At 44.1% G+C, this 21,785-nt stretch overlaps 1 protein-coding gene across 6 annotated transcripts; it reads right to left on the bottom strand.

The window, feature by feature from the left end:
* Positions 1-157: 157 nt before the first annotated feature.
* On the bottom strand, positions 158-19,890 carry LOC128344761 (zinc finger protein 501-like). 6 transcript variants are annotated; one of them, XM_053295589.1, is made up of 6 exons: positions 19,698-19,834; positions 15,868-15,950; positions 14,628-14,754; positions 12,722-12,817; positions 10,842-11,522; positions 158-1,698 (listed from the first exon to the last, which is right to left on the bottom strand). In XM_053295589.1, exons 2-6 carry the CDS (start codon positions 15,940-15,942, stop codon positions 1,685-1,687), a joined length of 993 nt encoding a protein of 330 aa, XP_053151564.1. In that variant the 5' UTR covers positions 15,943-15,950; positions 19,698-19,834; the 3' UTR covers positions 158-1,684. The 6 variants fall into 6 exon arrangements, with proteins under 6 accessions (XP_053151564.1, XP_053151560.1, XP_053151558.1 ...); XM_053295585.1 differs by lacking the exon at positions 158-1,698 and having other exon boundaries at positions 4,136-11,519; XM_053295583.1 differs by lacking the exon at positions 158-1,698 and having other exon boundaries at positions 4,136-11,522.
* Positions 19,891-21,785: the final 1,895 nt, after the last annotated feature.

A 21,785-nucleotide genomic window follows, 5' to 3' on the forward strand; every position in this document is an offset into this window, starting at 1 on the left:
GGTGATTGGGCAGTGGGGATTCCTTATGCAGATAGGGAGGAGGAGCCTGAGCACAGAAGCACCATGGTGTTTGGGCAGTGGGGATTCCATATGCAGATAGGGAGGAGGCACCTGTGATGGTTAAGGTCAATCGGAATTCAACTGTTACTGGTCGGAAGATTTATTTATTTTTATTAATTTATTAAAACATTTTTATTCCACCCAAAACTTACACATCTGGGCGGTTTACAACAGAATAAAAACAAAGTAAAACATTAGTTAAGACAAAAATGGAAAATTCAACACATTACAACAATTTAACATTTTTAAAATAATATTTTAAAACAGCATTAACACTATTAAAACAATATTAATTTAAAGCCTGTGTGAACAGATGCGCCCTTAACGACTTTTTAAAAGCTGTCAGAGATGGGGAGGCTCTTATTTCACCAGGAAGCGTATTCCAAAGTCTCGGGGCAGCAGTGGAGAAGGCCCGTCCCTGAGTGGCCACTAGAAGAGCCGGTGGCAGATCCCAGTGGGGGGTGGGGTTCATGATGAAGAAGATGTTCTCTTAAATACCCAGGGCCCAAGCTGTTTAGGGCTTTATAGGTTATAACCAACACCTTGTATTTTGCCCGGAAACATATGGGCAGCCAGTGTAGCTCCTTCAATACAGGAGTTCTATGGTCTCTGTGAGATGACCCAGAGACCAGCCTGGCTGCCGCATTCTGGACTAACTGTAGTTTACGGACTACATACAAGGGCAGCCCCACATAGAGCGCATTACAGTAATCCAGTCTGGAGGTTACCAGCAGATGTACCACTGTTTTGAGGTCATTCACTTCAAGAAACAGACGCAGCTGGCGTATCAGCCAAAGCTGATAGAAGGCACTTCTGGCCACTGCCTCAACCTGGGACACCAGGGAGAGACTCAGATCCAGAAGCACCCCTAGACCACACACCTGTTCCTTCCAGGGAAGTGTGACCCCATCCAGAACAGGCAGATCAAAATCATCTCTTGAGTTCCGACCCCACACAATGAGTACCTCCGTCTTAGCCAGATTCAGTCTCATTTTGTTATCCCTCATCCAGCCCATCACCGACTCCAGGCAGGCATTTAGAGAGGTTATGCCCTCTCCCGATGATGCTGACATGGAGAAATAGATTTGGGTGTCATCAGCATACTGATAGCACCCTGCACCAAATCGCCTGATGATCTCTCCCAGCGGTTTCATGTAGATGTTAAACAACATTGAAGACAATATGGAGCCCTGAGGGACACCATACAAGAGTTCAGATTTTGAAGAACAGCAGTCTCCAAGGGACACCATCTGGAACCTGCCCGAGAGGTAGGAGCGGAACCACTGCAAAGCTGTGTCTCCAACTCCCAACCCCTCAGACGCTCCAGAAGAATACTATGGTCGATAGTATCAAAAGCCACCAAGAGGTCCAAAAGGACCAACAGAGTCACACTTCCTCTGTCCATTCCCAACTGGAGATCATCCAACAGGCCGAACAAGGCAGTCTCCACCAGCCAGCCCAAAAGCCAGTTTGAAAAGGGTCAAGATAATCAGTTTCATCCAAGACTGTCTGGAGCTGGGAGGCCACCACCCGCTCAATTACCTTGCCCAGTCACGAAAGGTTGCAGACAGGCCTGTAGTTGTTCAAGTCCAAGGGATCCAGGGTAGGCTTCTTCAGAAGCGGTCTAATAATTGGCTCCTTAAGACAAGGAAACAAAACATACACATAGAATAGTATATATACTGTGTATAAAGGTCTTTCACACACACAACGTACATAAAAAGTACATAAATTTGGCATATATATATATACACACACACACACAATTACTGAAGAAAGGAAGGTTTCTGTTTCATAAACCCCAAATAGTGTTGCTTGAAGGTCAATTATGTCCACAAGTCCTTATTACATGTAGATTCTCAAAGTCCTTCCAGATCTTTATTCTTGCAAGTTCTTATTCAAGTTGTTGCTCCTTGTCCAAATGTTACTAAACAGGTATCCTAGGTAATTTTTTACCTGTTTCTTCCTGCTTGAGCAGGACTTCATCAGGAGAAGTGAACTAAATCACAATAACACATGTATCATTTTCGCATAAAAGTACCTTCAACAAAATTGCTATATTAACTCAGAGGGTTAGAAATCTGTTTGGTATTATTCACATTTATCTCTTCAAAAGTGACTCTGCACTTGCCAGTGATTTCAAGTTAAAGCATCAGTCTATATATATATTTGTCCTGGGTGTGCCCAGGAGAAATGCGTCCCGGCAGCCCAGCTGATTGGCTGGGCTGCTGGGGCGCCTGATTGGTTCTGGCACACCCAGGAGAACGGCGGCGGCGGCCATGGTCGGGGAGCCAGGTGGGCCCAGCCGCGGATGTGAGGCGGCGGGCCTGGCCGGGCCCGGCGGCGGCGGCGAGCTGGCGGGCCTGGCCCGGCCACAGACGTGAGGCGGCGGGACTGGCTGGGCTTGGCCCAGCCACGGACATGAGGCGGCGGCAGCCGAACTCGGCCTAGCAGGTGGCGGTTGTGCTCGGCCCCCGCAGGGCAGCGGCGGCCCCCGCACTCAGCCCAGCTATGGTGGCGGCCATGGCCAGGGAGCCAGGCGGGCCCGGCTGCGGAGGCGAGGCGGCGGGCCTGGCCGGGACCGGCCGCGGAGGCAAGGCGGCGGGCCTGGCCGCACCGCTGGGCCAGGCCGCAGCGGTGGGCCAGGCCACGCGGGCCCCAGCCCGGCCGCAGATGTGAGGCGGCGGGGGCGGCCTGGCCCGCCCAACAGCAAGGTAGTGGTGGTGTGGCGGGGTGGGGGCGGCCCGGCCGCGGCGGCGGGCCAGGTGGCGGCAGGCCCCAGCCCACCCGACAGCATGGTTGTGGTGTTGCGGCGGGGCGGGGGCAGCCCGGCCGCAGCACTCTGCCCAGCCGCGGCACTCGGCCCGGCCGCGGCGGCGGCACTCGGGTCAGCTAGTATCTACATATTTCCCCTACAAACTACAAAGCACATTTTGAAACTTCCTAGATAAATTGCTCAAATGTTGTTGACTACACCTCCCACAATCCCCAGGTATAAGCCATTGCAGCTAGGGATTCTGGGAGTTGTAGTCAACAACTGGGAGTCCCTGTTAGAGGAAACACCTCTCCTGCCATTGCAACTGGTATTCAGAGGTCAAATTAGCTCACTATTCTGTCTGTATGAAAGAATGACAACACACGATGTCCCTTGGAGATTGCTGTTCTTCAAAATCTGAACACCTGTATGGTGTGCCTCAGGGCTCTATATTGTCTCCAATATTGTTTAACAGCTACATGAAACCATCAGGAGATTTCGTGCAAGATGCTATCAGTATGCTGATGACACCCAAATCTATTTCTCCATGTCAACATCATCAGGAGAGGGCATAACCTCCCTAAATGCCTGCCTAGAGTCGGTGATGGGCTGGATGAGGGATAACAAAATGAGACTGAATCCAGATAAGACAGAGGTACTCATTGTGTGGGGTCGAAACTCGGTTTGATCTGCCTGTTCTGGATGGGGTCACACTTCCCTGGAAGGAACAGGTATGTCGTCTAGGGGTGCTTCTTGATCCAAGTCTCTCCCTGGTGTCCCAGATTGAGGCAGTGGCCAGAAGTGCTTTCTATCAACTACGGCTGATACGAAAGCTGAGATAAACAACCTCAGAACAGTGATACATAGGCTGGTAACCTCCAGACTGGATTACTGCAATGCGCTCTATGTGGGGCTGCCCTTGTATGTAGTCCGGAAACTACACTTGGTACAGAATGCAGCAGCCAGGTTGGGCTCTGGGTCATCTCGGAGAGACCATATTACTCCCGTATTGAAAGAGCTACAATGGCTGCCGATATGTTTCTGGGCAAAATTCAAGCTGCTGGTTATAACCTATAAAGCCCTAAGCGGCTTGGGCCCTGGGTATTTAAGAGAACGTCGTCTTCATCATGAACCCCACCGCCCATTGAGATAATCAGGAGAGGCCCGTCTGCAGTTGCCACTGGCTCATCTGGTGGCTAATCGGGGACAGGCCTTCGCTGCTGTCCCAAGGCTTTGGAATACGCTCCCTGCTGAAATAAGAGCCTCCCCATCTCTGACAACTTTTAAAAAGTCTTTAAAGATGCATCTGTTCACCCAGGCTTTTAATTAAATATTGTTTTAATACTGTTAATTTAAGTTGTAACATTTTAACTTTTTTGTTGTTCTGTTGTTTTAACTAATGTTTTACATTTTATTTTTTCCTTTGTTGTAAACCACCCAGAGACATACATTTTGGATGGTATAACAATATTTTAATAATAACACCACAATACAATAAATATTTATATACCACTTTTCAACTAAAGTTTCCAAAGTGGTTTACACGGATATAAATGAATGAATGAATGAAATGGATCCCTGTCCCCAAAGGGTTCACAATCTAAAAAAGAAACATAAGATAGCCACCAGCAACAGCCACTGGAGGAATGCCGTGCCAGAGATGGATAGGGCCAGTTGCTCTCCCCCGCTAAATAAAGAGAATCACCACTTTTAAAAGATGCCCCTTTGCTCAGTTAGCAAGGGATCATCAACAACAACAACCACCACCACCATTTTTGGATAACTGGAAGTGCTTTATTGATTATTCAAATATACATTAAGTGTTCTATCACTTATTGTTCTAGACATCACACACTTCCCAGAGGAGAAATGTTCCCATTTAAACTCAAAGCAGTCACGCTAGCTAGATCATATATAAAAAATTCAACAATTCTATCAATTTCCCCAAATAATCCAAGATTTAATTATGCTGTACAGATTATTAGTGTTAACTGAAGCTGACCTTCACAATATAATTGTACCCTGCAAACAGCAACTGTTCTGCCCAAACTGCAAGAGCCTCCAAAACGAAACCACACAAGTGTCTTTTGAAATGCATGGGCAATACTTCTGTGGTTTAATTTTACATAGCTTGCTTGGAGCTCCTGAGTCAAAGCTTTTTCCTACTATCCCTAAAACAATCAGCAACAAGACCCTTTGACATGGCAAGTGAAGCGGAGGCTGTTACATCAGAGCAAGTTGAGCCAACGGTAGTCAAAAAAGGGCCAACAAAGTCAAGGCAGGCAGAAAAATGTTTTTCTTCCTCAGAAGAAAAGTTTTGGGTGGTATAAAAAAGAATGTTAATAAATAAATAAGAAGAGAAGGAAAAACATGACACAGCTCAACATCATACCTGATAAGCACAATATGATCTAAAGCAAGATCAAACTACAAGGTTTTGATATTATTGATTCAACACATTCTCAGGATCTGTCACAAGTCCCATCTCATCAAACAAAATGCCATTTTTCAATAGCATGAATATTGGCTTTTATAACATCTGAATGGAAATATCCACAGATAATTTGTGCTTTCCTTTTGATAAGAACACTTTTTTAAAAAAAGATTCCGTGGTAAGAGCATTGCCACTGGTTTTCCCCCATGGTTCGCTCCTTTGGCTACGCTCCACATCCCCCAGGTCCCAAGTGCAGGGCCTGCTGCAGGCTTGGGAGTCCTGGAACTTTCCATCTCTTTTAACATCCTTGATGTAGCATCTGGTTTCTTCCAGATGGTGATTTAGCACCATCTGAGGACAATCTGTGAAACCACCATGTCTTTTTCAGGCTAGAATAAAAGTACTCTTGAAAAGGCATCGCTTTTTCATTGATTGCCAGCATATGGCACTAGGAACTTCTGTGAGGTACTTCAACAGCATGTGGACAACTCCTTAGGAAGTTGGAACAAACCAGGCTGCAAAAGCCGTATGTGGGGCACCTGCCAAACTCAATAGCTGCCTTAATGGGGTCATTGGCCCAAGTCTCTGGGGTTCTATTTTGAACTCCAGCCTCCATCATGAAGTATATAAGCTACTGGCTCTTGGCCTAGAGCAGGGCTGCACAACTTCAGCCCTCCAGCTATGCCTTGACTACAACTCCCATCATCCCCAGCCACAGTAGCCAATAGTTAGGCATGATGGGAGTTCAAGCTGAAGTTTTGCAGCCCTGACAGAGAGGCTGCTACTATTACACATCTTCCTCAATTGGGCCCTGAGGTATAGAACACTCAGAAGTGCTATCTTCCGGGAAGATGGCTTCTCCTTGGAGAAAACCATCAAAGTCCTCTCATCTCACAGAGCTGAGGAAGCACTTCCCTAAGGATTGGTCATCTACCCCTTGGAGAGTCAAAGCTTTCTCAAAAGAGCTCAGCAACACTCACACTTACCTGAATCAATTAGCACAGGGCAATCATTACATCAGGATGAAACCATACACAAGACTTTGTCTTCCATTTGTTGTAGTAAGTAACTATATCCTCTTTGCAACCTTCTACTGAAATTATGCCTTAACTCCTGTAAATTTTGAAGTTCTTTCAGTACCAGAAGGGTTGGACATTCTGCCATTCAAGACACCAATCTTGGCCAGAACACGGATAAAAACTGATCCTGAGCAGAAATCACTCCATGGATCCAGACCTCACCTACTTGGGATCATGACTCTGAATCAATCCATTCCCCTGGGGTGTTCCCCGACACCAAATACATGGTGATCAGGTCTAGATCATAGCCTAAAATAATATTTAAATCTTGTTTGTTTGTTCTGACCATTTCAATCACAGAGTCGCCCGTAATTCCATAAAAGCTATAGCTTACCCACCTTCAATTCTTTCTGGACTTTCCTGCAACTATATTATTTGTTCTGTTTTCCAGTTCATCAATTCTGTCCAGTATTCTTTGATTAAAAATGCTTAGGTATTTTTTCTCTCTCTCATGCCTTTCACTGCAGTCTTGCTGAGCATTTGCTTATCAACCTAGATTTTAATTAGCTGTCCAAAATGTCTTCTGATCATCATGACATTATTTTCCCTGGATGTATCAATCTTCTAACCATGATGTCTTTTCTGATATTTCAAGTTTGGTTATAAAAATATGCTTTTGTTCCTCAGAAGATAACGTCAACATATCCACTCATTACTAGTGTAATTTCTGCTTCTCAAAAATCTCTTTCCATTTGAGTGATGATGCAATATTTCTGTCCTTTTTCTTCCTTATACAATGATACCATACTACATGATATATAGTGTTCTCAATGAAATAATACAATATTTAATATGAACACCTACAAGACAACTTACAAAGTATTTCTAATAATACAGGATTCATGTAACAATTCAAGTAACTCGTTTTATCATCCAAAACACTCATCAGTGCCCTCATATAATCCTACGAAATTTAGCTTTAAATTGCTATCAGTTCCATCAATCGGACTGCAAAGGATGGGCAGGATCCAGACGAAGACTTGCATGGATGTAACACTTCCGCTCAGGCATGGGGAGAAGAGGCAATATTCACCTCTCACCTCCCTCCATTCCCTCTACAGTCCCCTGTAACTGCCCAAAATATGTTCCATAGGGGCTGCAGAGGTAATGGGGGTGGGTGGGTGTCAACAAAAATCACATCTCCCCTCCCATGCCCAAGCAGAAACAATATCTTGCCCAATGGAGTCTTATTCAGATTAATTTGTTATTAATAAATTGGGGTTTTAAAGACCACAATACTCCAAATCTAATGCCAACTTCAATTAAGCAAAATATGAAAAATCAAGAGTGATGAAGTAACCCAATCAACTGACACCAATCACTAATGAATTATCACAGACCCCCAATTTGCCGGCACTTTCTTCCCTTGATTGAAATGACTGCAGTAATTATTCCATGGAAAACATTTACAGGACAATGCATGTATGCACTATAATTCACTCATCAAATCACTTTATCCAACATTTAACCACAAGAGTAGGATACATATCAAACACCAATCATAGCTATAAAACTTCAAGATAATCTATTAGAAGTAACAATCAGTTACCAAGTACCTTTCTTTACTTAACAATATAAAGGAGAGCTGGTCTTGTGGTAGCAAGCATGAACTGTCCCCTTTGCTAAGCAGGGTCCACCCTGGTTTGCATTTGAATGGGAGACCAAATGTGTAAGCACTGTAAGATATTCCCCTTAGGGGATGGAGCCGCTCTGAGAAGAGCATCTGCATGCATGCAGAAGGATCCAAGTTCCCTCACTGGCAGCATCTCCAAGATAGGGCTGAGAGAGACTCGTGCCTGCAACTTGGGAGAAGCTGCTGCCAGTCTGTGAAGACAATACTGAGCTTGATAGACAAATTGTCTGACTCAGTATATGGCAGCTTCCTATGTTCCTAAACAAACTTTTAACCTTGGATATGGTTCTTTGGCAATGATAAACCCCTCCTGTATTCTACCACAGAAAACTACATGGCTCTGTGGTCGCTAGGAGTCGACACTGACTGGATGGCACAACTTTACTTTACGGTTCTTCTAAAGATAAGCATTTTTCAGTTTCAACTCTTTAAAAAGAGTTAAGCAACTGTTTAAATCTTCCTTAGGGAAATTGATTCAGAAGTAGTTACATTGGCTAGACCTTGCCCATTAAATGTAAACTACAAGTCCTTGTCAAGTGCTGTCAATGCTAAACCAAGGACAGCTTAATCATGAAATGAGAGAAAATTCAGCTTCATAGCCTACTGATATTTTCCTTTGCTCAGTTCTTCCCCCTGGTCTTCACCAAAAGGCCTTGCCACAGGTTGCCATATTGTTATAAACCACTCCCTGAAAGGAAGCAGTGGGCAGCATTCGCACTCGCACTCTCTCTGAATTCGATCCCCTGCACAAGGGAGGAGCCTCACCAGTAAGCAAAGAGTATATATTAAGTACAACCATATTTGTTTTAAAACTTTAGGGACTTCATAGTATGGAATACTGCATCTGGTTGCCACTGGAAATCTAGCATTTTTATTAGGGGAGTGGTGTTGGGCAGGGATTTTTATTTTTTTTTAAACTTGGTCACAAAGCCCTGAAGTGCTCAGAAGGCTGGTTGTCATCTTTTAAAACCTAAAAAGAGCCAGGAATATGACCTGCGTCAAAATGTCATAGAGTCATTTCCTGATTCATTCTAGACTTTAAAAAAAGATGGCGGCCAGCAGCAATTAGTTGCCAGGAACATTCTTAGTGCGTCCTGGTGCTGTTGGAGCCGCTGCTGCCAAAGGAGTAAGGTGATTTTATTTTAAAAATCTCCAAACATTATGGACCAGATGAGTAACTTCTTTTTTTTTGCAGGAGAAGGGAGTTATTTGGGGGGTCTTAATATATTTTAAGTAAGTAAGTAAATTTATTGTTGTAACCACAGGTCATAACACAGGTACTATATATATAATATACTATATATACTATAGTAGACTATCCAGTAGAACAAGATGTCATAACATGAGATTACAATGAAATTATAAATTAGGAGTACCAATGTACCATAAATAGCAATGCATAACAAAAAGTAATATATAAAACACAAAGTAAATATAGGGGAGATATAAATACCAAGTAAATGAACAGAAAAGCAAGCAAGAATATAGAATAAAATTTGGTAGAAATGTATAGATTGGCCCAATAGAGATATAGGGGACCACAATAGAGATATAGGGGCCCAATAGAGATTGGGGACCATAATCAGATGATGCTTATCAGGTAACCAGAGTGCCTTAACATCAACTTTTTCGCATAACTGCTGCCAAGTAGGTCTCCTGATCAGATGCTGCCTTAAGCAAAGTTGGTTGCAGAAAGTGGAGTTTTTAAAGTTAGTATTATAAATTTGAATCATTTTGATTACGTAACTTATTTTAAACCATGTATGCTTCTTTTTCTGAAAAACTCAAGGTGATTTATAATTTTATGCTTTTAATGTCAATTCCAGCTACATAAACTTGACTCTTTATCACTGATGAGTGCATATTTGCAGCTTACAGAATTGTGGTATACGCAGGGATGCAGTACTACAGAGTTGATTCTTGGGCACTCCCCTTCTGTCTTGAGGCTCCACAGCGATAAAGCATGCTAAAGTTCTTTGAGGATAATGATCACTGCTTCACTTGTTTTGTTCCTGAGCCAGACACTCAAAACCTAAAAAGTGGATCATTAATTTCTCCCAATTGATTCTAGACTAATAGTGAAGACTAACATTTTTCAGAGTAGTGCTGATTAGTACTGATGCTCAGAGTAGTACTGATGCTGAATATTACTTTTAGGGCAATTGGAAGCAAATGAGTGCACATGTGGTGGTGTTGTTCTTCTTCTTAAAAGGAAAAATCTGAAGCATGCTGGGAAGAGCAACCCAGACAGCTGAACTAGTGTTCAACTTGCTGGTGTGTATGTCTGGCATACAAATTGCAAAACCAGGCTCACAGTTCAGGTAAAGAGCCTGCTGATATAATCTCTGAATTTACTTTAAGGTACTATGGAATGTTTCGACGAGGTGGACACACTGATGCTGAATGTTACTTTTAGGGCAATTTTCTTACTAACCTGCAATTATTCAGAATGAATTTAACCAGTGTTGGCTACACAATACTGAACAAAGTCTCCTTTCTCTATAAAGTTTTCACCACACTTGAGGTGTTGATAGGATTTAGCTTTTGAGTGAACTCTCTGGTGTACGCGAAGGTGAGAGTGTCGAGCAAAACATTTCCCACACTCCAAGCATTTATAGGGTTTCTCTCCCGTGTGGACTCGCTGGTGTTTCACAAGGTTGGAGAGCTGAGCAAAACATTTCTCACACTCCAGACACTTGTAGGGTTTCTCCCCTGTGTGGACTCTCTGATGACTCACAAGAGCGGAGCGTTGAGCAAAACATTTTCCACACTCTGAGCATTTATGGGGTTTCTCTCCCGTGTGAACCCTCTGGTGATTCACAACATCTGAGTGGATAGCAAAACACTTCCCACACACCAGGCATTTATAGGGTCTCTCACCTGTGTGGATTCTCCGGTGTTTCACGAGGTCTGATTGTTGAGCAAAACATTTCCCACACTTCAAGCACTTGTAGGGTTTTTCTCCTGTGTGGACTCTCTGGTGATTCACGAGGTTTGATTGGTGAGCAAAGCGTTTCCCACACTCGAGACATTTATAGGGTTTCTCACCTGTGTGGACTCTCTGGTGATTCACCAGGACTGACTGGCGAGCAAAACATTTTGAACACTCCAAACATTTATACGGCTTTTCTCCTGTGTGGACTCTTTGGTGGTTTATAAGGACTGAGTGACGAGCAAAACACTTCCCACACTCCAAGCATTTATAAGGTTTCTCTCCTGTGTGGACCCGCCGGTGTCTTACAAGTTGCGATCTCTGGGTGAAACATTTCACACACTCCAGACACTTATAGGGTTTCTCTCCCGTGTGGATTCTGTGGTGATTCACAAGGACGGACTGACGAGAAAAACATTTCCCACACTCCAAGCACTTAAAGGGTCTCTCTCCTGTGTGGACTCTCTGGTGTTTCACAAGCTCTGAATGATGAACAAAATATTTTGCACACTCCAAGCACTTGAAGGGTTTTTCTCCCATGTGGACTATCCGGTGGATGACAAGATCCGATTTCTGAGCAAAACATTTTCCACATTTGCGGCATGAGTTTTTCTTCTTCAAGACACCTGCTGGGACAAAAAGCAAACATTGACAGGATGGACTCTTATTCATTCATTCATTCGATTTATATACCACCCTTCCAAAATGGCTCAGGGCTTGACCCCAGAAGAGAAAGAGAAAATAGATCAGTCGATAAACTGGGGCGCGGAAGGGAGAAAATAAATCACAAAACTCCTGGAGGAACTAGAACCATCTGAAAGAAGGGGCTGCTGCATAAGGATCCTTGTATTCTCCTCCCATAGAATTTATGTTCTAGAAGGCACTCACTCTGTTGGGCTTTTTATTAAAGCAACACTTGAAATGAAGAACAGCATGAAGCACCAGGGGGCTCAAACTATGGAACTGGGCACCTTACTCTCTGTGCCACTAGAGCAGCTCACAAGCAGAGAGCTGCTCTCTGTCTGAGCCTTGCTTCTCTGCAGCACCACCTCATGGCCAGGAAGGTACACAGCAGCTCCTCCTTTCAATTAGGCCAGCTCAACCAGACCAGGGGGGCAGTCATTAAGTAGCAGGAGCTACTGGTAGCTCCCAGGCTTGTCTGAAGTAGCTCTCCAGGCATTTGATTTGGGCTTGCTTCCCTCTCCCTTCCCACCAATACAACACATCTGACTGGCTGGCTGAGTGGGGACAGTGTCACGTAATTTTTAATCTATCTCTTTCCCTACAGTTGATCAGAGCTGCTTTCACTTTCTCTCCCATTAATTTCTCTCCAGTGTCTTCTCCCACAAAGCAGCCTCTTTTGGTTCCCTCCTGTCTTGCAGCAAGATTTTCTGGTAATTTTGATGCCAAAATCCCTTGTTCTGTGACTAGGGGAAAGGGACATGTTTTTCTCAGAGTATAGGAGTTGGCCAGTAGGTGGCACTGCAAAAATCATGTGAGGGTCCTGCTTAGCATGTGTAGATAGCACTAGGAAGTAGCAGCACACAAGGTTGCTGTAGCATGTGTACGAGTAAGATTATGCTTGGAACTGGCATGAAAGCCTTGAATATTCTGCACTTCATTGTTGTATGGACGTGGCCTTACATGGTCTTTCACAAAAAGGGGTAAAGCTTTCTCAAATGTTGGGATAGCTGAATTGGTAACACATTATCAACTCATCTGAAAGCTATATGTAAGCTATGTGACAAAGCTTACCAAACATAGGGGTGTCAGGAGATTAGAGATTCCCCATGAGATCACTTGCAGCTGGCTTATCCCAATCTATTACCTGAGTGGTTGCTATCCCAGCCCTGAGAATCTGGTAGCCATGGATCGTCCCCTCGTTCCAGACGGGAGATGAGGTTAGGCTTGGGGATCGGAATTCCTTATCAGAAAAAAAAGCACCAGAAAGAATTTGGTATTTGTGATGCTATACTGTTATTCAAATTTGCCTTCTGTAATCTAAAATCTCATAATAAAACCACAGTAAAAACAAGCCACAAAAGAGACAGAACAATATAAATGCAGAGTAAACACCCCCACCACACACACTAGATTTTTTTAAAGTCTTTTGAAACAAAAAGGTTTTTAAGGCCTGTTTAAAAGTAGGAAGGGTGGAGGCTTGATAGATTTCCCTGGCGAGGGAGTTCCACAACTGTAGAGTCACTATCAAGAAGGCCTTGCTTTTTTTACAAATAAGACTTTATACAAAATTAAAATTAATTAATTTATTTAATCATATTTTTATAGTGCCTGATATGTATATCTCTAGGCGGTGTACAAAATTTAAAATATGTAAGTCGCAAATTAAAATACATAACAATAAAAACAATAGAATAAAACTATTAAAACAAGTTTTTAGAATTAATTCTAATTAAAAGCCTGAGAAAACAGGAGGTTCTTGAGGTTCTTCCTGAAAACAAACAGAGAAGGAGATGCTCTTATTTCAGCAGGAAGCTTAATCCAAAGCCCTGGGGCAGCCACAGAAAAAGCCCGGTCCTGGGTCACCACCAAATGAGCCAGTGGCAACCGTAACTGGGACCCCTCCAGAAGATCGTAACAGGTGGCAGGGATTATGGCAAGAGAGGCGCTCTCTCATATAGCTTGGGCCCAAGCCATTAAGGGCTTTATAGGTAATAACCAGCACTTTGTATTTCACCCGGAAACAACTGTGATGGAGAGAGGATTAATTAAATGCTCAAATACATTTAATTTGGAATGTCCAGCTTTTTCACGTGGATGGTTTTAAGACATGAAAGAACAGGTAGAGATGTGCCCAAACCACAGTTCAAAGCACAGTTCGAGCACCTTTTGGGAACAGCATGGGGGAGCTTTAAGAAAGAGGAAAGCAGGTCCTTTATCTGCTCTCCGCTGCCCCATGGAGCTTCCAGCTAGGGCAGCGATCAGCCCAAGTACCCCTGCATGGCGCCAGCATGCACCATTTGCTGACAACGCAACTGGTGTTGCTGACAACGTAACTAGCACCCGTGCATGCATGGACACCGTGTGTGTGCTGGTGCCGCGTGGGGGTACTTGGGCAGTGCCGCATGGGGGTACTTCCTGCCCGAGCAGGAAGCTGAATGGGGTGGCTGAAAGCGGGTAAGCACCACTGCTCGGGTGCATCCCTAATCACAAGGGGCCCTTGAGAAGGTGGACTCTCTAAATAGACCCTGTCAAGACACTCACTGAAAGTTGTCTCAAAAACCTCTAGAGGCAGACACGTTATACATGATGGGGTGATCACCCACCCACACGTACACTCTGAAACCAACTGGAGGGAATTACGCTGTAAGCTATCGCTGGATATATTACCTCATGAGTGTGGTTGGTTAAGGAACAGCCCACCTGGCAGGTCCTCCCATTGACCTTAGAGCAGAAGGATGAGGGAAAGAATGTCTGTTAGGCCTTTTTGGATTCACGACACAAAACAGAGTATTTGACTGGGGAGGCTCATTTTGGACTTTGGCTGAGTCTCTTTCGCTTTCAGCCTTACCAACCTTACATAAATATTGTGAGAATAAAATGTAATCACGCTCTCTCTCCTAACCAGCCTTAAGCTTTTAGGAGACAGTAGGAAGAACTGGAAAAATAAATAAACAAACTCATCCTCCTAAAAATATGATGGAAAAGCTCAGAAAAATATCAGCATTTCAAATATTTCCTGCTTAAATGAAACAAGATGGCAAGTTCCTTACCTAATGCGACCACATTCTCATAGTTCTCCATCATCACCTCTTTGTACAAGGCTCTCTGATTCGGGCCCAGCAGAGCGCCCTGGCCCTCTGTGAAATAGACAGCCACATCTCTAAAGGTTACCGGCCTCTGCAAGAAGAAAAAGCCTTTGTTCAGTTTTTAGCATCCCAAAACTCTTTCAGTGGTTCAGTCAAAGACCAAGTGAAAGTTTGCAAATATTCCAGCTTTGAATCTACCGCAAAACAGAAGAAGGTAAATCAAGTATCTGGAAACCATGTTCTGTGAGGAACAGATCACCTGGCTCATTGCACAATCAGGACAGGGATGCATGAAGAGTATGCCCAGCCTGACGTCATTGCAGGACATCCCGATATGCTGTCAGGAAATCCTTTAATCGCACGAGAGGTGCAATAATCCAAACTGCCTCTACACACGCTCCAAAGCCCTGTTTAAATGGTTTAAAGATTAAACAGGGTTCTGCAACATTTTTTGCACATATTTTTGTAGCACATCAAAGATTTGCAATAAACTCAGTATCAGAAGTTGCAATTAAGTCCTTCAAGCAATTCAAGAAGAAAACCATTGGCTCCATAATTCACATCCTAGTATTTATCTAATATTTCAGCAGTATCTAAACTGGTTGCTAGTCAAGATGTGACCTCCACAGCCATCTTGTTCTCAGTTCAGACTGACCACACTGAAAACTTGGAGAACCCGTTTTTCAGACCTCTCCTCAGGACCCCTCAAAAAGGAAGTTTGTACTGAATGAAGGATGAGGACTTCCAAACATGAATTGTCCCCTTTGCTAAACAGGGTCCACCATGGTTTGCATTTGAATGGGGAACATGTGCGAGCACTGTAAGAGATTCCCCTCAGGGGATGGGGCCCGCTCTGGGATAACCACTTGCACATTTACATGCAGAAGGTTCCAAGTTCCCTCCCTGACATCTCCAAGAAAGGGCTGAGAGAGACTCCTGCCTGCAACCTTGGAGAAGCCACTGCCAGTCTGTGTAGACAATTCTAAGCTAGATGAACCAATGGTCTGACTCATAGGAAGGCAGCTTCCTATGTCTGTCTTTATCCTCCGTTACACACAAGGAGTGGCATTTTGTTCTTCCATGGGTACCTTCCAGGAGAAGGCATGTTCTCACACCCTCTTTCTTTCCTCCTCCCCACACCCCCTGCTACTTCTCTTCCACTTGGGAGGAATACTTTGAATGGGCCTCTTATGTATACTCCTACCTGAACTGGCTCCACTGCAACCCTTTGCCATCCCCTGGAAGGAGGAGACAACCCAGATAAAAACATAGTCCTCATTCTGTGCTCTGTAGAGATGAGAAAAGCAAAGCAAAGGAAATTAACATCACACACACACACGGCTGGCTCAGATGAACACAGCCCACCTCATGTGCAGAGGGCTGGGATGCAGCGAGAACATGCTACCCTGAAATTACTAAAGGATGTCCCGACACACTGCCAGTATGTCCTGTAATTGGCGAGAAGGGTAATGATCACCCAAATCCCTCTACACAAACTCCAAAAACCGGGGTTTTGTTTAAAGAGGGCTGCTTTTAAGGCCCTTCTTAAGCCCCAGCTGTTTTGCCAGGCGTTTGCCCTTTAATTTATTATTAATTGGTATTGGTGTTGTTCACTGCTTAGAGTCTTTGGAGGAGACGGTATATAAGCAAATTTCAATCAATCAATCAATCAATCAAGCTTTTCAGCGTGTGTAAGCACCTTTTAAAGTGGTGATTCTCTTAGATTTAGCAGGGGGAGAGTAATTGGCTATATCCAGGCCCAGCACAGCATCGTTCCCTCCAGTGGTTGTTGCCAGTTTCTACCTTGTGTTTCTTTTTCGATTGTGAGCCCTTTGGGGACAGGGAACCATCTTATTTATTTTTCTTTCTGTGCAAACTGTTCTGAGAACTTTTATTGAAAAGGAGTATATAATTTTTTGTAGTAGTAGAATGAGAGGGATACAACAGTAAATATGTTCATCTTTAGGATGTCGCTAGACCCATTTTGGGTTTCAAGGGCTTTAGGCAATAAAGTGCATCAGCCAGCCATACTCAGAAACAAAGTCCTGGCATAAACTTGGTATACTGTGAGGCATGGAAATGTATCAATACATTTTAAAACTAAGTTGGGGCAGTGTTTCATCTTTTTTAATGAAGAAAATGTGCCAGGGCTCACGTCTGCAAAAATGGGAGCTCTGCCCTTTCATCTGATTAAATGTGTATGCTCTAATCTACCACTATACCTGATACAAAATGTAAGGGGACATAAGGCTGTTTGTTGTTTTTGCTACAAGTGTGACAGATCAACACAATTACTCCTGTGTGCTTTAGAAATTACTGCAAAAAGTCTTGTGGAATCCTAAAGACTAACAAGTTATTGGCCTGAATCTAGGTTTGATGTGGGTTACCAACATTAGCGTGATTGTGTGAACCCACACCAAGGTGGGAATCTCAGATCAATCTCAGGACATAAATCACCTTAGTGTGGGTTCATCCAATCGAGAATACGACAAACAAATACAACGAATATTTACATACTGTTTTTCAACAAAAGTTTCCCAAAGCAGTTTACACAGAAATAAAGTAAATAAAAAAGCTAAAATGGCTCCCTGACCCCAAAGGGCTCACAAGCACACTAACAACTGGAACCATGCAGAGGCGACCATACCAACGGCACAGTACTGTGATTTCCCCAGCACTGGTGGGGCTCCTTTAAGGGTAACAGAGCCCTCCTGAGTCCCAATGCAATCTTGAAAGGTACACATGGAGCACTGGAAAGTGAAGTCCTTCCCAGTGCTTTCCCCACAGAGCTCTAAGGGGAAAGTGCTGGGAATGGTTACACTTCCACGCAGTCCATGTGCACCTTCTCAGATGGCACTGGGATCCGATTTTCTTAGGGTTCCATTTTTCTTAACTCCGCCCCTCTGCCAGATGCAAGGGGAAGTGTAGCACCCACAGAGGTCAGCACAATGGGAAACAGTTCTCACAAAATATTTTTTGGCAAAGTGGTCCTTGCTTGGAAAACAGAGATCACTGTTCTAGAGATACACTATCTGACACATTCAGGCTGCATGTCTGGGCTATCATCTGTGATAATTCTGTGTAAAGCTTAAATGTTTATAAGATAAGCACAATGCCATTCACAACAGCAGTAATGAGCACTAAAGTAAAAGGTAAAGTGTGCTGTGGAGTCGGTGTTGGCTCCTGGTGCCCACAAAGCCCTGTGGTTGTCTTTGGTAGAATACAGGAGGGGTTTACCATTGCCTCCTCCCGCACAATATGAGATGATACCTTTCAGCATCTTTCCTATATCGCTGCTGCCCAATATAGGTGTTTCCTATAGTCTGGGAAACATACCAGCGGGGATTCAAACCGGCAACCTCTGGCTTGCTAATCAAGTCATTTCCCCACTGCACCATTAGATGGCTACTAATCAGCACTAAGCTTGCTAAATTAATTCAGCCCTGTAATGTGACAGGAAACCATTCAAGCCTAAAAAGATGAATCAGCCCTCTTGCTAAATTCAGCATAAATTTATTTATGTGTTACATTTCTATACTGCCTATGCAATAGTCTCTAGATGGTTTATAACTATCAGGCCCCTACTAACTGAACAAAGAGGCACCTTTTTAAAGTGGTGATTCTCTTTATTTAGCAGGGGGAGAGCAACTGGCCCTATCCATCCCCAGCACAGCATCCTTCCAGTGGCTATTGCTGGTGTCTATCTCGTTTCTTTTTTAGATTGTGAGCCCTCTGGAGACAGGGAGCCATCTTATTTATTTATATCCATGTAAACCATTTGGGGAACTTTTTGCTGAAAAGCGGTATATACATATTTGTCATATGTCTTATTTGAACATTAAAACCAGCAATTAAAACACTAACATTAAAAACAATTAAATACAAAAAATACCAAATGCCTGGTTGAACACATGCATTTTTAAGGCTTTCTTAAAAGCCAGGAAGGGGGCCATCCCTCACACTTTGGCAGGGAGTGCCTTCCAAAGCTACAGAGAAGAAGGCCCGACCCCAAGTCGCCACCAAATGAACCAGCACCAACTGCAGGCATCTCTCTCAAGTATCCTGTGCCTAAACCATTTGAAACTGCTGCATTTGACTTTATCAAAAGATTTGATCCGATCCATTCAGGTCTGAATCATGACGACGGTTTCCTGTCATGTTATAGGAATTAATTGATTTAGTAAACCTAGGAATCACCAGTTACTGCTGTTGAGAATTGTTGAATTGTTCGTCAATGGCAGTCAGAGCATCTGCTTTGAGTGCAGTAGATCCCAAATTCAACCCCCAGCATCTCCAGGTAGTAGGGAGATGGAAAAGAGAGAGAAAAAAATCCTGTCTGAAACCCTGGAGGGCCACTGCCTGTCAGTGGAGACAATACTGAGCTAGATGGACCAACGGTCCGACTCAGTAGGCAGCAGCTTCCTATGTTCTTGCATTTCATGGCCATTCCCGACCCTCTCACGCCCCCAATACTCAAGTATAGAGAAAACTATACCCACCGACCAAGGATAATATTTATGCACCGGATGAAGTGACCTGTAGTCAACAAATGCACTTATACAAGGTGCCCCACGACTCTCTGTTATTTTTGCTGCAACAGACTAACACAACTACCTTTTTTTTTTTTTTGCGGGGGGGGCGCGTTATAAATGCTCCGGCTTCTTCTTTTTAAATAACGGCATCTAACCCACCACTTCACCCCTCTTGCTGTATTATCCAAAGGCAGATCAGCATCAGCCTCCCCCGCCCACGTCCTCTCCACTCCGCCCGCTTCTTCTGCCTCACTCACACGCCTTTGATGGAAGCCTCCTTCTGCTTGTCTGCTGGATTTCTGTCCTTTGCCCTCCCCAATGTGGGGAGGAAAGCAACAAAGGGAGACCAAAGGGCCGCCGCTCCCTTCCCCCACTAGGCTGCCTCCAGCCTCAAAGAGGCAAAACGAAGCCAGAAGCCGACAAGAGGGGCGCGAAACCCCGCAACCTTTCCAGCAGGACAAACCACTCGGTCTCTTTCTCTCTTCCCACCCCGCGAACTCACCAGCATTTGCAAACCGCGCAGATGTTCTTCCAGGGCTGCTTTCCCCCTCCTGCTGCAATTCATCAACGTAGTAGCCCCCTCCCAGCAAATTATCCTACCCCCGACACCAGTCCCAGCCTCAGCCAGACCTCTTGGGGGTGATAGGGATTTAGAGAGCCCATTAGAAGCTGCTGGGACTTGTAGTCCTCCTCCCTTTCTCCTTCTCCGCACAAAACCAAAAAAGGGAATTCTGGGAGTTGTAGTTGCCCCTTCCCTTGCGCACCACCCTCAGGTTTTCCTCTGTTTGCGGGTGATATACAAAAACATGGACAGCTGGAGGATGTTTTGTTTTGTTTTCTCGTTTAACCTGCAGCAGCCTGATTTATTTATTTTTTAAGTACTGACTGACTGACTGATAGATTGATTAAGTGCCGTCAAGTCGGTGTCGACTCTTAGGGACCACATAGATAGATGCTCTCCAGGATGATCTGTTTTCAACTTGACCTTTAACCACTAGGTGGTGCAAAAAGATAAACACACAGCAAATGTAAGATATAAAAGCAGTTAAAATTCACAAAACATGCAAAATTTCAGAAGATAAACACACATTAGTTTCAAATTTTCAGTTAAAAGCCTGAGAAAACAGGTAAGTCATGAGGGTCTTCCTAAAAGCAAACAGAGAAGAAGATGCTCTTACTTCAACAGGGAGCATATTCCAGAGCCCCAGGGCAACCACAGGCAAAGTAGTATGCAATTAGTAAGGTAAAACCTTTATCTCTATAGACGTTTTTGACTGTAGAACAGACTAAGATTAATAATCCTCTTCATCATGGATGGGGAAGACCTGGCAGGGGACTGGAAAGGGGGGGACCAGGTATGAGTTTTTTCCCCTGGGGAAAAAGGGGAGTCCCCAGCCCCATTCACATTTCCAGTTCCAACTGATTGACAGTCACAACAACAATAAAAAAAGTCTCTTCCCCACTCCCACCAAATTGAGCTGCTGAAATGAGGAAAGCTCAGGGGGAAATCAGGAATGGATTTTGTGTGAAAGGACTGGTACCAAGGCTCCTGGTACCAAAAACAAATATCTGGGCAAAGCATGTGCTCAGAGGTAGCCTGGTCCTTCATTTTAGGTGTACACTTACCACTCTCCCCACCATTATGCACCCCAAGCTGGATTGGGGTGCCCCTGGCTCTGAATGGTAGATGTTTTGCACTTGACTCTGACTGATAGATATTTTTTTAAAAACCCAGGATCTGACTGCAAACCTGAAGTTTGCTCCCTTCTGCACTACATTGTATGCATTACTAAACAAAACAAAACAAACATTTGCACCTGTGGAGTTGGCCAATTTGGTTTGATTTTCTTGAACAGCCCCTGCATCTCTCTGGAATCTACTTCTATCCCTCATTACTCTGTAGATATGCTTGAAAGTAGATGAGTGCTGCTTCCTGAAATCAGGCTCCCTCCCCATGACTAGCAGGCCCAGAATAATGCAAAACAGCAACAATGGCAATGTAAATTATGCAGCTGTGGTTAATTTGCATAATATCTTCATGTTGCTGAATCCAGCTTTGCTTGGAACAAATCACTTGCTGAAGAATTTTACTCTCTAATGGTGGCATATCCAGGCAGCTTTACTGAGAAATTTAGGGCAAAACAGTATGCCACCATGGCTATATAAACACCCAATACCACCACCCAGAGTGCTGATGGGCAGCCACTAACTATAACTCACGGATCCCCATTGCCAATATCCTGCTAAAATGTTTTTCAAGATCTACTAGACTGCCTTGAGTGCTGCTGCTCTTCCGGCAGTCTCCCAACTCCCCTCCATTCACCCATTAAGGTAAAGCGACTCCTGGCAACCACAGAGCCCTGTGGTTTTTCTTGGTAGAATACAGGAGGGGTTTTCCATTGCCATCTCCCACACAGTATGAGATGATGCCTTTTAGCACCTTCCTATATCGCTGCTGCATGATAAAGGTGTTTCCATAATCTGGGTAGCATAATGCATTTAGCTGGCTCGGAGTTCAGCCACCTAGCCATCAGCAGCACTAGCACTATTCAAGATGTCACTAAATTGATCATTCAACATTTTCTGTCAC

The sequence above is a fragment of the Hemicordylus capensis genome, chromosome 2 (assembly GCF_027244095.1).
Source record: "Hemicordylus capensis ecotype Gifberg chromosome 2, rHemCap1.1.pri, whole genome shotgun sequence".
Lineage (NCBI taxonomy): Eukaryota > Metazoa > Chordata > Lepidosauria > Squamata > Cordylidae > Hemicordylus > Hemicordylus capensis.

Bases quoted from the DNA above. Each gene is read 5' to 3' on its own strand.
- LOC128344761 (XM_053295583.1), bottom strand. From the start codon at position 15,942: ATGAGGACTATGTTTTTATCTGGGTTGTCTCCTCCTTCCAGGGGATGG. The intron at 12,818-14,627 runs GTAAGGAACTTG...TTTTCTGATAAG, and splicing joins TGAGAATGTGGTCGCATTAG to GAATTCCGATCCCCAAGCCT. The intron at 11,523-12,721 runs GTAATAGATTGG...TTTTTGTCCCAG, and splicing joins CTGGGATAGCAACCACTCAG to CAGGTGTCTTGAAGAAGAAA.